The sequence below is a fragment of the Plutella xylostella genome, chromosome 3, assembly GCF_932276165.1.
Source record: "Plutella xylostella chromosome 3, ilPluXylo3.1, whole genome shotgun sequence".
Taxonomy (NCBI): Eukaryota; Metazoa; Arthropoda; class Insecta; order Lepidoptera; family Plutellidae; genus Plutella; species Plutella xylostella.
In genome coordinates this window covers 10,289,518-10,304,962 of record NC_063983.1, presented here as the reverse complement: position 1 = coordinate 10,304,962, position 15,445 = coordinate 10,289,518, and the positions used below count along the sequence as shown (strand labels likewise).

At 41.8% G+C, this 15,445-nt stretch overlaps 1 protein-coding gene across 1 annotated transcript; it reads left to right on the top strand.

Moving 5' to 3' along the window:
- The first annotated feature begins 1,183 nt into the window (after positions 1-1,183).
- LOC105396378 (microsomal triacylglycerol transfer protein) lies at positions 1,184-14,012 on the top strand. The gene is made up of 12 exons (XM_048625845.1): positions 1,184-1,516; positions 3,163-3,360; positions 3,487-3,585; positions 3,772-4,095; positions 6,739-6,914; positions 7,293-7,437; positions 9,227-9,391; positions 9,839-10,057; positions 10,566-10,708; positions 11,840-11,949; positions 12,349-13,027; positions 13,442-14,012. Exons 1-12 carry the CDS (start codon positions 1,274-1,276, stop codon positions 13,593-13,595), a joined length of 2,655 nt encoding a protein of 884 aa, XP_048481802.1. The 5' UTR covers positions 1,184-1,273; the 3' UTR covers positions 13,596-14,012.
- Positions 14,013-15,445: the final 1,433 nt, after the last annotated feature.

Sequence of the window (15,445 nt, the reverse complement as noted above, 5' to 3'; positions counted from 1 at the left end):
GTATATTTTTAATTTATTTCAATCTAATAGTTATTAGAGTTAGTAAAACATACTTAATATATTTTTGTGAATATTCTAAAAGATTTAAGTGCTTCGTCCATGTATCGTTAAATACATACATAATAATATATTCCATCCAAATGTGCAATGTAATCGTAATCAGAATAATTCTTATGCTTAAATATCATTTAATGAATTTTAAAAAATGGCATTAATTTTTTTGTAAAATATAAATAAAATGCATAGAACGCCTGATAATTAATTCAATAAAACAATTCTATTGTAACTAATCTGAGTTTCTTTTGTTAATTATACTTGATACCTATATCTACATACTTCTTTATATCGTGTCAGTGGCACGCAAGCCTTATATATTGACCGCCGCTGATTGTCCTTAGAAAAGAGACAATATTTAATCCTACGAAATACAAAACACTACAAAAATGGCTTGTCTGCTGCCACCTTTTGGATGGCTTTGGAACTATCTACCGTTCATATCGATCTACACATCGAGCGAGGAACACTTAAGTTTTTTTTCTGGGACTTATTGTTTTTTGCACTTAACGCTGTTGCTGAAATAACTTTTTACTCTTTAACAATCTAAGGCTATTATAATCTCACATAGTAAGTAGATTAGTCCTTGGATCTTGTAAATCAAATACTTAGTACTTATTTTCTTGAAATAAACAGTTTAAATTTTTAAATTTATTTTTTTTAAGATGCAAGGAATCTAATGTGCTAAAAGTTGTGATTTATTCTTGAATTAAGCAACACCATCATAATCGTCATCATCATCATCATCAATCCCCTTATCCCTAATCACAGAAATCAGGGACAGAGGGGTTGAAGTGCAGAAGGCAGAAGTACCTACTTATGTTCATTATGTTTTGGTAACGTCGAGATCAGCTGTGTAGTGTTGTTACTTGTTATGTTAAAACCCAAAAAGCTACTGGACAGAACAAAGTTCATTGTTAATTACTAACAAAACTAGGTGTACTTTATATCAAAATAGAAATAAATGCGCACTACCTATGCGTAAAAAAATAAATAGGTAACTAATAACTTTTAAAATAACGCATCCGGGCAATGGCAAGTTCAAAGATCATCGACCTCTTGACGTTGATGACGTTTCGTTGATTTGATTTCCCCCCGCGCGGCGCGCCCCTCCCGCTGCGCCGGCAGTTATTTGACAGCTCAACAAGTGGCCGGTCGCTTCTACGATTGCGATGTTATTTCCGTTGATAAAGTAAAGTTTCAAACAGATTTAATCAAAATGTTAACTTTTACTGTGCTTTTGTTATGTGCTATTTTATTTAACGGAGTATTTAGCTCGGCGGTGCGTTCCTTCGAGAGTTTAGAGGTGTTCCCCGGAGGCGCGCGGTACAGCGTGGATAGTACTGTGCTGTTAAACGATGTAGCTCGTAAAAACAGGGAGACAGGATATAAGATCAAAGCCGAATTGAACGTGGAACCGATATGGAGCCACGGGGACGAAGAGTTTCTCCTCAGGTTCGATGTAAGTACACTTTTCAACTGCTTTCAAACTTCCCAAAATGTTGTATAAAGTTCTCATTCGATTCCTTCCTTATTAGGGATGAAGATGAATCAGAAGACTCAAAGCTATATTATCAGATGATCACCTAAGTAAGTGTTTGTATGTGTTCTTGAGTAGAAATGCACAGTACTGAATGTTTATGTTTATTCATGAATGTATAGAAAACTGTATTTTTAGTTATTATTAGCACTTTACAAAGTGAGTTTGTAGATTGGTAGTTGGGTGAAATCGCCAAACTTTGTACGTAACAAAAACGTAACAAAAGGGAAACGTTACAAAAATTTTACAAAAAGGAACTATACGGACTCGATCACACTACTATGAATAAATAAAACATTTTTTATTTAATCAGCACTACGGCGAAGAGAAAAGGAGGGTTATGATTTTGACCGGTACCTATTCAATAATTAAAACACGAACTACTTTCGTAATTTTTTAACAAAAATATTTAAAAAATATGTGTATCCATGAGGTTTTTTTTTATTAATTGAATTATTAATTATTTTGGTATTAGGTATCACTAGTTAGGATAATTGAAATTAAACTTCTGTACAACTAATATGTTTTTGTAATTTATTAGTTTAAAAAATGTCATCACATACTTGTCATTCTGAATGTGCCCTTAGCTTTCCTTTTTGTAACGTTACAAAGAAAATTGTAACAAAATGGAACAAAAATTCTTACGTTCATAAGCTAAAAATATTTTAACACACGTGGATTTAGTTTTCCGAAAATTTGACTAACTGCATAGTAAACAGACTGAAATTATGATTTTACGTGCAGGAATTACATTGTCAATACTTTCCTTTAACTTAATTTGTCGGTTGTTACAAAGGGGAACACTGAAAAGTCTTTTTTCTCCCGAGTTCACTATAACTTCGATAACGACTACAAACAAAATGGCAGAGACGCGACACTAACGCCACTTCTAAGAAAACTTTTGCTCGTTGTGATGCCAGTAAAATAATTTAGATTTAATACTATTTTATACAAAAAAATACTGTTACAAAGAGCATAACAAAGAAATATGATATTTTTATTAAGATTAAAATTTATGAAAATTTCAATAACCACTGTACAAAATATGATAAAATACAAATAATTTAATACGTTACTTATTCTACTAATATGATTTACCAAAATTTTCTATGTGAAGTAGGTATATTTTTCTCATTTAGTAGGTTTTAGTGCAACCAAGAGAAATGGACAAAAAATGTACAAATTTTGGCGATTTCACCCAGTTGATGATAGTAGTTATGGCTATGCTATTGGTATACCTATGTGATTAGTTATTGGGACTACAAGTCTCGAATTGTATTTTTGTACTTGTGTACTTAGTAAATGACTTAATTATTTATTTGTTTGAATGTTTCATTATATTTATTATTTTGTGATAAATATTTAGAAACACAAAACATCTCATTTGGGGTAATAATATTTTTATTTAGTATACTTAGTTAATTGATTATTTGTAGCAGTTAATAAATAGTAATATTACTTTCCAACATTAGCATTATACTTAGTACTGTGTCTGTAGATACTGTTTCTTCTCTTATTAAAAAACTAATATACATATAATATTATTGAAATTGCAATGAACATTCCAGCTATTCAGCCCGAAGCTACACCTCCGCGGGAAGCATGTGAGTGCGGAGTTCCTCCCGCACAAGTCGGAGTGGGACTCGCACCGCAGCCGCCCGTTCTACGCACACTGGAACAAGGGCATCATCGAGAATGTCTATGTAGAGCCTGATGAGCCCTTGGACTTTGTCAACTTTAAGAAGTCTCTTGTCAGCCTTTTCCAGGTAACTGAAAACAACCATCTAACCATGTGTCCATATCCTCATAATAAATGTAACAATAATCATGTATGTTATTGATGCTGTGATTTATCTAACTTTTTTGCCTAACCACATTTAATTTTCTTTCAGTTTCAAATTCTGGATGGAGAGTTTACGGAAACAGACATATCAGGAACTTGTGAAGTGATGTACGAGTCTCTCAGTATTGATGTCATCAGGAAGTTCAAGGTATGTTGTCCTTATTCAATGTTGCGAGGACATGATAGAATGAGAATGCTTTAAAGGCCTGCCTTAAACATATTAAGTTAATTATTTAAGGCACCCCATTCTCTTAAACTATATTTTTTATTGCAAAATAGTCATAATAATGTTTAAAGCCTACTCAATGCTAATTATGATTATTAATCCATCCAGCGCCGCTGCACATGGCAAGGCATAGTCAGCTCAGACTCGGCCACAGACCAACAAGGCCTAGACGCACCTTTACCCGTGCGGAGAGTTCACAGAATAGAACTAGGAGAAGGACTGAAAGGAGTCAAGTCTATAATGGCGGAGGACGCGGCGGCGGCGGCGCGGGGCGCGGGGGTCGGGGTCAAGGCCAGGGCGTTCATTCGTCTACAGCAGATAGGCTCCGCCCCCTCCCCGAAGCCCCGGCCGTCATTGGCTGACGCGATTCCTGCTGGAATGAACCAGGAAAAGCTGCCGTTGACGCCGCCGAAGGAAGAAGTTAAGCCTGTTGTAAGTACTTTGAAGTCTTTTAGTGGATGGCAGTATGTAGGTACTAAAAATACTACCGAAGAACTAAGACGACCGAATGGCGTAGTGGTTAGTGACCTGACTACTGAGCCGATGGTCCCGGGTTCGATTCCTGGCTGGGGCAGATATTTGTTTAAACACAGATATTTGTTCTCGGGTCATGGATGTGCCCGTAAAATGGCAATAGGCCCGCCCCCTATTACATTGGGACTTACATAACACTGGCGAAAAGTGGGTGCAGCAATGCACCTCTGCCTACCCCACAATTTCACATACCTGTACCTAATATAATCTGTATCATATTCATAACAATCCTAACTGCGACACCGTCATGCTAAATCAGTGTTTTTCAACCTGTGGGTCGCGACCCCCCGGGAAGCTTCTGTAGGGGGGTCGCCAAAGGGCGAAAAAACTGGGTACTTTAGTAAAAAAAAAGACAATTAGTACCTATTTATTTATTAAGTAAGACTCTTACTTTAAAAATATTTTTACTTAAAATTTTCTCACAAAGGATCCAAAGGATCATGATAAACATTTTAATACGTTATAAACAAAAAAAAATATCCTGAGACGCGCGTTAATTGGTTGAGCTTGTTTTTTATTAAATAATTTATCCCATCGTGGATCTGTTTTAGTACAATAGACCACATCCACACAGTAAGGCAGATTATACAGAAGACCGAAGAGTATAATCAGCCTCTGTCTCCAGAGGAGGCATTTTCATATTCAGACCTGGGCAGTTTTGGAAGCGTTGCAGAGATTTCAAATCGACTGGCGCTATATCGAAGAGTTGAGGTGTCTGTACAATGCCGCTACTATGACTGTCCAAGTACAGGACCACAAGACAAGACCTAACCAACTGCAACGAGGAGTGTGACAGGGGGATGTGATATCTCCGAAACTGTTCACCAATGGCGAGTACATTATTTTGTCACACCTTCGCTTCGCGGACCACATCGTTATTACGGTAGAATTAAGATGGTGATGGAAGTGGCCTTAATGCTGCTTCCCAACGTATAGGCTTCGGGGTATAAACTTGGACAAGACGAAAGTCATGTACAATGCTCACATCGAACCGGAGCCGGTGATTGTTGGTGAGGCAACTATCAAAGTTGTGAAAGAATATATCTAGCTTGGGCAGACTATTCGGCTAGGCCGAAGCAACTTCGACAAGGAGGCTGCAAGGCGCATCCAACTGGGTTGGGCTGCATTCGGGAAACTTCGTCACATTATTCTCCTGCCATCCCTGAGATCCTGAAGACAGAATATTTCAACCAGTGCGCCCTGACAGTGATGACGTATGGTGCAGAGACATGGACACTGACGGTAGGACTGTCCACCGATTTAGAGTCGCTCAGCGTGCTATGGAGAGAGCTATGCTTGGGGTTTCTCTGATAAAAAAGCTAGAAATGAGGTTTTCCGTCAGAGGATTAAGATGACCGACATAGCAGTCAAAATGTGCAAGCTGAAGTGGCCGTGGGCTGGTCATATATGCCGAAGAACCGATAACCGTTAGGGTAAACGAGTTCTCGAGTGGAGACCACAAACAGGCAAACGCAGCGTGGGAGGCCTGCCTGGTTCAAAGACGACGACCACAAGTATTTTTTTTTTGTAAAGCCAGGTATTTTGTTTTTTTCATTTTCATTTCACCCTTAAAAAAATTTTCAAGATTTTAAAATGAAAAAGTTAGTGGTACCTATGTACCGTATGGCGACACATATCCGATGTATGTAAATCTAAAAATATGTGTGTACTTCGAATCCTAATCATGGAGACCATAAATACTTACGTCGTGTGGAATGAATATTGGGAATACACATTCATACATGATAAAAACCGAAAAGGTCAAGGGGGTCGCGAAATATTTTTTTTATACCAGGGGGGTCGCATCATGAAAAAGGTTGAAAAACACTGTGCTAAATCAATTAGCGAAACTTTAAACAGAAAGTCGAGAGCTCTGCAGCAAGACTTCTGTAAAGTCAATTATGTCATAAATGGTGAATGTTTTATCGGCAGGGGTCACGGTCTTATCAGAGCATAAACATACGAGCTTAGTGATAGCGTGTGAGTTTAAATATAACATTGTATTGTAGAGGTGACGTGGTCCAATGGCTACTGGTAATATTTCGTGACGGATGTGTTGATGATGCTATCTTTAAAATAGTTTATGTGATGTCGAAGCTGAGATTAAAATCGGTGATGTTTCACGCCATGAAATTTTATATGTAGGTGATCTAGTTTGCTCTTTACAATAGTCACAAATACTAACAAGGCTACTTTTATCGTTTTATCTCTACATTAAAAAGTAGTCACTATTTCAATGGCTTACCTAAGTTACCTACTAAGGTAGGTTTGATATATCCTGTGCCTCTTGTGTCCATTCAGGCATAAATATATCGAGGTCGCCCGCCATTTATTATTAAAAAATATCCGATGACTTAACCCGCACTAGGCCAGCGTGGTGGACTAGGCCTAAACCCTTCCTTCAATGGAAGGAGACCCGTGCCCCCGCAGTGGGGAGGTGATGGGTCGGATGATGATGATCCGATGACTTGAATCGTACAGGCACTTACATCTCATTTAATTTCAATTCCCTCAATCCACTCACCACCTCTCTTTCCCCAGGACCTCCGCTCCGCCCTCGGCCCGCACCGCTCCGCTCTAGAAGCCAGCGAGGCGGCGGGCGGCGGCGGCGGCGCGGCGCTGGCGCGGGCGGCGCTGCGGCTTATACCGGTGTTTAGAGCGGCTAGTAAAGAGGCGTTGGTGAAGGAGATGGAGGATCCGGCTAATGGGGAGATACTGTGAGTAGGAGGGAGATAGCTAGCTGGTGGTGAGGCCCAGCGCTCAGAGCAAGGAGGCGCTGGTGAAAAGATGGAGGATCCGGCTAATGGGGATATACTGTGAGTAGGAGTCAGGCAAACGCAGCGTGGAACGCCCTTCTGTCTGCTGGACCGACGACCTTAGGTGAGTAGCCGGTAGTGGTTGGATGAGGAAGGCCGAGGTCCGAGTGTTATGGCGCTCCTTGGGAGAGGCCTATGTGCAGCAGTGGATGATTATTGGCTGTTGAAAATAATGATGGGCGTCAGCGAGTGAGTTCAAGTTACTAAATAATAAGAAATTCGACAGAGACAGACTTACATAAAATGCTTTAACTAATGAAAAATCGTGTCAACTTTCAGTACGGCGTTAGTCCGGCTCCTGGGAGTCACCGCCTCACCCGCGAGTCACTCGGCCGCTCACACTCACCTTCAACTCGCAAGGAAGGCCGCCGGGGACCTGCCGCACAAGTACCTCAGCGCCGTGCCCAGAGCTCACAATGTACAGGTGTGTAGTACGTACGTGACTCACTCGTGAGTCACTCGGGGTTCACACTCACCTACAACTCGCAAGGAAAGCCGCCGGAGACCTGCCGCACAAGTACCTCAGCGCGGTGCCCAGAGCTCACAATGTACAGGTGTGTAGTACGTGACTCACTCGTGAGTCACTCGGGGTTCACACTCACCTACAACTCGCAAGGAAAGCCGCCGGACACCTGCCGCACAAGTACCTCAGCGTGGTGCCCAGAGCTCACAATGTACAGGTGTGTAGTACGTGACTCACTCGTGAGTCACTCGGGGTTTACACTCACCTGCAACTCGCGAGGAAGGCCGCCGGGGACCTGCCGCACAAGTACCTCAGCGCCGTGCCCAGAGCTCACAATGTACAGGTGTGTAGTACGTGACTCACTCGTGAGTCACTCGGGGTTCACACTCACCTACAACTCGCAAGGAAGGCCTCCGGGGACCTGCCGCACAAGTACCTCAGCGCCGTGCCCAGAGCTCACAATGTACAGGTGTGTAGTACGTGACTCACTCGTGAGTCACTCGGGGTTCACACTCACCTACAACTCGCAAGGAAGGCCTCCGGGGACCTGCCGCACAAGTACCTCAGCGCCGTGCCCAGAGCTCACAATGTACAGGTGTGTAGTGTAGTGACTCATTCGTGAGTCACTCGGGGTTCACACTCACCTACAACTCGCAAGGAAGGCCTCCGGGGACCTGCCGCACAAGTACCTTAGCGCTGTGCCCAGAGCTCACAATGTACAGGTGTGTAGTACGTGACTCACTCGTGAGTCACTCGGGGTTTACACTCACCTGCAACTCGCGAGGAAGGCCGCCGGGGACCTGCCGCACAAGTACCTCAGCGCCGTGCCCAGAGCTCACAATGTACAGGTGTGTAGTACGTGACTCACTCGTGAGTCACTCGGGGTTCACACTCACCTACAACTCGCAAGGAAGGCCTCCGGGGACCTGCCGCACAAGTACCTCAGCGCCGTGCCCAGAGCTCACAATGTACAGGTGTGTAGTACGTGACTCACTCGTGAGTCACTCGGGGTTCACACTCACCTACAACTCGCAAGGAAGGCCTCCGGGGACCTGCCGCACAAGTACCTCAGCGCCGTGCCCAGAGCTCACAATGTACAGGTGTGTAGTGTAGTGACTCATTCGTGAGTCACTCGGGGTTCACACTCACCTACAACTCGCAAGGAAGGCCTCCGGGGACCTGCCGCACAAGTACCTTAGCGCTGTGCCCAGAGCTCACAATGTACAGGTGTGTAGTGACTAGTGACTCACTTGCCAGTCACTAGGTCACGCCTTGAGCACTTTCAATCAAGTCAACTAATCAAGTTACCTCTGAAAAAGAGCGAAAAACACTCTTACACTAAATTAACTCCTGCCATCACTATACCTACCTTTATCAGCAGCAACTAAGAACGAAAATGAAAACGTTTACTTTGGCTACTTTAGTTTACATTTTGGGTTCTTGGCTCTCATACTATATAGGACACCCTATTCTATAGGTAGCCAGGCATCTTTCGTATTTGCAATCCTACTAATATTATAAATGCGAAAGTTTGTGAGTAATTTTGTTACTTCTTCAAGTCAAAATGGCGAACCGATTTTAATGTAATTTGGTATGTAGTTATATCTGACCCTGGATTAACACATAGGCTACTTTTTATCCCGGAACTCCCACGGGAAAACCTTTTTCAGGCGAAGCGAAGCTCGCGGCAACAGCTAATAGACTATTAAATTGACTAGGCACCCAATAACTCTCTCATCACCTTCCCCAGGACTCAGTAACCCTCGAGCTGCTCCGCCTCGCCTCCATCGCTCGCGAGCCGGCAGTGGCCGACAGCGCGCTGCTCGCCGCCGCCGCCGCCGCCGCCGCGGGGGGCGCGGGGGACGTGGGGAAGACTGTAGCGGAGGGGTTGGCCAAGGAACGGGCCAAGTGTAAGGTGGGTCGTCTAGTTTGTTGGCTACAGCGATTTTTTGTCCACATCATAAGTAATGATCTCGAGAAGACTTATATGCCCACGATGGCCTATCAAATTGACACACAGGAGAACCAGTTATAGTTTCCAAGTGATAGGTACACCCAAATAACTCAAAATATAACTTACTAAAGCACGGTCCCTAAGTACAAAGTTGCTGGACGGACGTGATTACAGGATTACTTACAGGCACTATTTCTGTACGCAGAGAAAAATATAATATAATAAAGGGCATTGACCGTTTTTCGCTGTGCTGAGCGACCGATGGTACTAAAAAAAGTATTGAAACTAATCCCTACATAATCTATTTGTCCCGACTGGTAATCGAATCCAATACCTTGGCAACTTTAGTCAATATCCTCTAACATCAATACTTAAATAATCCCTAATCATAACCAAACCTCTTCCCAGGACGACACATGTCGCTCCACCCGCCTCCTCGCTCTAGGCTCGCTCCGGCGGCCCGACTCGCTCCCCCTCCTACTGCAGTCAGCCGGTGACAACCCGGGCAGCGCCGCCGCCGCGCTGACAGCCGTGGCCAAGGTGGCTGAGGTTCAGCCGCTGACGGGGAAACAGATGGAGAGGGTTAGACGGATCGCTATGCAGTTGGATAAGCCTTATCCGCTTGAGGTGAGGGAGTTAATAGTCTATCGATGGGTTTTTATGTGATTGGATATAAGTTTTAATTAGAATATCCATTCTCGATTGAATATTTATGTCTACTATGGCTGCTACACGGGTTCGTTATCGATGTCGATAAACTCGTTAAATTCGTGTTCCACATATTACAGCGCCGTATTTATGGCGAATCGCGATATAGTGAGGTTTATCTACGTCGATAACGTAACCATTTAGCTGCACATACTAGACACAATCATCTCCGAAGGGTCTCAAGGCGATGACGAAGCATTTTTCGGCTTTCTTCATGAAGCTGCTATGGGCTACTTGACTTTATTTATGCGTATAACCGTGTAAAAACGCGCACTCCGCGTGCAGAAGTCACAATCTATCCCATTCAAAACACTGATAAGACAGAAAGAAAGAAAATTCATTTAGGTATTTCAAACACACCCAGAAATGACACAAAACTTTTATTTGAATTTCATGTAAACTACCCTATAAACCATTAACTCCGCAGGTGAGAGCACAAGCCATAGACCTGCTGCTGACACAAGCCGCTGCGCAGTCCACGGCGCGCGGGCTGGAGCTGCTGCCGTGCCGCCTGCAGGCGCTGGCGGGGGGGCTGGCCAGGGGCGGGGAGGGGGACGCCGAGCTTAGGAGGTAGGGAGGGGTGCTGTGTTGTTTCTGCCAAAATGAAGGTTGACAGTAAATGTTAAGTCTCAATAGTACTTATATCGCAATAGAATACCGATAGAGATCTTCGATTTTGGCCGCGTGTTACTCTTAAGCTGCGTACAGACCGGCCCAACGAACGCCCAACGATGGATACTTATCATACATAATATTTTATTTTATTTTATTTTATTTATTAGCGAAACAAACAGCATTTATTAAAAATAAATTATCACTAAAGAACTTACAACTAAAATGCCAATTACATGTTTCGACTATACACCAAAATATAAGAGCTTAAATATTTTAAATAACTAAGGTATCTACATTGAAGGCCAAAAAATATCATAATAATAATATATATACAATTATGAAATTAATATATGTATACAATTATAAAATTAATTAATTTAGAATAAGACTATGATTACAATTTACAAAAACAAGAAATTTAAAAATATTACAAAATTTACATACGCAAGCGGGGGTGAGTGTGTGTGTGTGTATGTGTGTTTTTGTATGTATGTGTGCATGTGTGTGTATGTGAGCATGTGTCTGATGAAGTGTTTGTGGGAGACTAAATGCAATATAGGGCACATTGCAGCAACGAAGGTCAACGAAAACCGTTCGTTGGCGTTCGTTTGGTCGGTCTGTACGCAGCTTTACCCATATGCCTGAATAATGTCAATTTTGCTGGTTGATGCTTACCTAACATTTTTCAATCTCAATAGTGTAAATATCCTATAATATTATAAATGCGAAAGTTTGTGAGTATGTGTGTATGTATGTTACTTCTTCACGTCAAAACGGCTGAACTGATTTTAACGAAATTTGGTATGGAGTTAGCTGACACCCTGGATTTAGGCAAATTTTTATCGCGGTACTCCCACGTTTTTTAACTGCTAGTAGCTATTAAATTAAAAAAAATTATATCCATTTAAATTTTTCGAAAATGTCAAAATTTTAATCGCTCTGGGTAATATTTTATGTCATGGCGCTTAATGCATTTCGCCTTTTCACTGTCGATAAAGACACACAGGAGAAATGTTATGGCGAACAGTCTGTATTACGCCCTAATAGCATTTGAATCGGATAATACATGTAATTATTTGTTTGTAGGTTCATGTGGCAGCGCATGGAAGCTCTCAGCGAAGAACACAAAGGAGTAAAACCGCACGGCGACGTGGTGCGGCGCAGCGAGCCCAGCCTTTACCATTATTACCATCCAGGTGAGGCTATATAGTTTCTTATTCTAAACTAACCTCAAATACGTCATAGCTGTCAAAATCTGCAAGCTTATGTGGCAGTAGGCCGGGCATAACATAATGTGTGCCGAAGATCATAAATTACCATTGGGGTAAATGAGTTTTCGGGTGGAGACCATGAAACGTCCTCCGGCCCGCTGAACTGACGACATTAGATAGGTAATAAGTAGTGTCTGAACAAAAGGTTGGGTCTGAAGGTTATGTGGTTTCTTAGGAGAGACCTATCAACAACACAGGAGCAACATCACAGTTTAATTTATTGGTTCAATCACCTATAGAAAAAAAAAATCACTTCTTGTTAAACTACGAATACTAAACGCTGCAAACTTAATGTATAATAATCTATGTATCTCCATCCCCCAGGCACAACCTCCGTGCTATCGCGCTGGGCGGGCGCAGACTCGGGCTACTCGCTGACCCTGCACAGCGCACAATTAGCCTCAAATGGCGTACTACGACACGGCACCGTCACGCTACAGGCCAAGACCCCAAGGAACACCACCCACGACCTCATCACCATCGACCTGTGGGCCACAGGGCTGGCCAACCTCGCTGGGACCTCCAAAACTGAGGATTCAGAGGCGGAAGACGTGGCCGCAGGGTTGGCCGTCCACGCCGGCGGCGCGTTTAGCAAAGGCGTGACCTTGTTTAATGGACAAGCGGAGTTATTATCAGCTGTTTGGGCTGGAACTGGCAGTGAGCCTACTCCGGTTTTGAGAGCCACTATAGAACTACCCTACGCAGATGACAAGCTCCCGCTAAGCACAGGAGTTTTGGTTAAAAGGTCGTGGCATTCAGTGCTAGTTTTGGCGTTAGATGCGCATGCGACTGTTTCCTTATGGGGTAGGAACGCCAAGACCGGTACTGAGTTGAGAGCGGCGGGTGTAGTGGAGGCGAGCATGGACCTATCTACCATGTGGGGAGATGTGAAGGCTGAGGCGAGCTATGAGGCGGAACCTAAGATGGATATTCATGCGGACTTGGACTTTTATGATCAAGTGGCGCTGTGCGTGCGGACGGTCATTGATGAGTTTGAGTTTAGGTGAGTTGTTTGAAAGTTTACTATGTTTTGAATAACATAATAGCTATATCGCTAATTGCACAAAATGCGCTGGATGATAAGTACGACCGGCGCACCCTGGACAGTCAGCGAATGATACGTCACTCGGGGGACTTATTTCGAGTACACCTGCAACATGCTTACCTCTTAAAATAATTACATATACAGGGTGTTGCATAAGTGGATACTAAGCTGATCGGGGTTTGCTCATCAGCTCACAGGAGGTCATTCTGCACAAATTTTGTTCTAAATCTTTAGGTAATTCCCAAAAAAACAGATACCCAATAAGTCGCTTGATCAAAAAAGTTTTTTCTTACTATAAGTACCCTTTTTTGCGACACCCTGTAGAAACAGCCAAACATGGTTACTTTAGTAACAAATCTATCCCTCCAACAGACGCAACGTGACCCTCACCGAACGCCTCGGCAGCACACGGCGGCTGCTGCGGCGGGCGTCGGCGGGGGCGGCGCGGGGCGCGGGCGGGGGGCGCACTCTGGCTCTGGGTCAGGAGAATGATCGCGCTTGCAGGGTGCTTACTCCTGCTGCTTAGGAGATAGGTTGTGAAGTTGTAGGACTTTTGGTGCAGTGCATTGAGGGTTGTGGGAAATGACTTTTACTGCAAGTTTCAATATCCTATCTATCGATAGCTCACAGTTACTTTCATGCAATTTTGACTTGTATAAAGTTGCATTCGGTCGATAGATAGAGTCATTGAAACTAGAAGTTATGTGGAAGTGAATTTATGTACCTAGATGCAATTTGTTGATGGTTAGCGGTGGAAAGAGTTTATTGTTTTTAAGTGGTCTGAAATTTAAGAGCCATGCAGAAGATTTTGTATTTCTCATAAAATGAGCGACTTTTGAGTATGAAATAATTTTTCTGAAGAATTTAAGTTAAAATACCTAATCATAATTTGATCATAATAACTTGTATCCTTGAAATTGCATAATGAACATGAAAATTTCAAACATAAAAATTCCATTACCAAACATTCTGATAAACTTAGTCATAAGATTATATATTTTTAAATTCCATCATGCATTTCATAATATTTTTGTAATTATTTTTTTAAGTTGGAGCATCAACCAAAGCTCTCAGCCAAAAATTGTAGATCTAAGAAAAAATACTTTTGAATCTCATACTCTCTCATTCTTCTGTGATTATTCGTCACAAATTATATAATTTTTAAGAAAGTATATTAAAAAAATAATTTTTTATCTATTCCATTTATAATGAATAAGTATACAAAAATATTTTGATTAATATATTTTATATAAATGTTTTTTAAAATTATACTTTTCAAAGATCTGTTACTATCTACATAATATATTATACATTTTTAAGTAAGTATCTATAAGTACAATAAATTTATACTTTCTTCAATGTTGAATTATGTTTGATTTTTATTTTTAGTGCGGAATTTACCCGAAATGTAAACCGATTGGATCGAACCGAAAAAAGATTACAGCAAACATAGTTATTTTCTTTATAATTTCTCACACTGGTACGTGGTAATGTCTTACTCTATATCTCTGTACAAAGATACTTAACAGTTATCCCAAGAATAAAATAAACCTTCCCTCCCTTCTTTTACCAGTTGCAAAGTTAGCGTTGTCAATAAAATAGATTTGGTAGTTTCAAAATTGGTCCCTCACATGCCTACATATTTCCTTACTTATTAATGAAATGAAGCACTTTATACAACAACCGATCCTGTTTCTGCACGCTCGTCCCATATTTTTTATTATAACCACTTGTTTCTACAGTTATTGTTACTGCCTGCGTCCATCTTCGCATGATGACCTGAGGCACAAAAACAATCCATCACAAGCGTTATAAACAAGAACTGGTCCCTCCGAAATCGATTAACGGTGGACAGCTTTACGATTATTTAATTACAATAAATTACATTCCCGGGTATACAATGTATGGAGTCTGGACAGGGACGTTAAGATTATACCGTGTCATGTTTGTTGAACTTTTCAATAAAGTATTTTTATGCGTTATGCTGCTTAAATAATTTAGTATCTGACTACGGCTTAAGGTAGGTATATGATAGTAGGTACCCTGTATAAAAAAGATAAGAGGATACGAGCTCTACAGCTCTAACTAGGTATGAACTTGAAAGATACTTTCCGATTTGAATTCATCATATCATTCAGAGATAGCCAATATCACTTCGTTGGGGTAAATAAGTTCTCGAATAGAGACCACGAAAAGGCCAGCGTAGCATGGGACTCCCTTCTCCTGCTCCTGGACCTCCTTAGCCAAGTTGCTAGTAATATCTGGATCTTGGATGAGGCCTATGTCTAGCAGTAGATGATTACAGGCTGGTGATGATGATATGATAATACCATGCTGTCGTGTCGGTAACGAATACCGCGTAAGTAGGTACTGAAA

Bases quoted from the DNA above. Each gene is read 5' to 3' on its own strand.
- LOC105396378 (XM_048625845.1), top strand. From the start codon at position 1,274: ATGTTAACTTTTACTGTGCTTTTGTTATGTGCTATTTTATTTAACGGA. The intron at 3,586-3,771 runs GTATGTTGTCCT...TAATCCATCCAG, and splicing joins ATGTCATCAGGAAGTTCAAG to CGCCGCTGCACATGGCAAGG. The intron at 10,709-11,839 runs GTAGGGAGGGGT...ATTTGTTTGTAG, and splicing joins GGGGACGCCGAGCTTAGGAG to GTTCATGTGGCAGCGCATGG.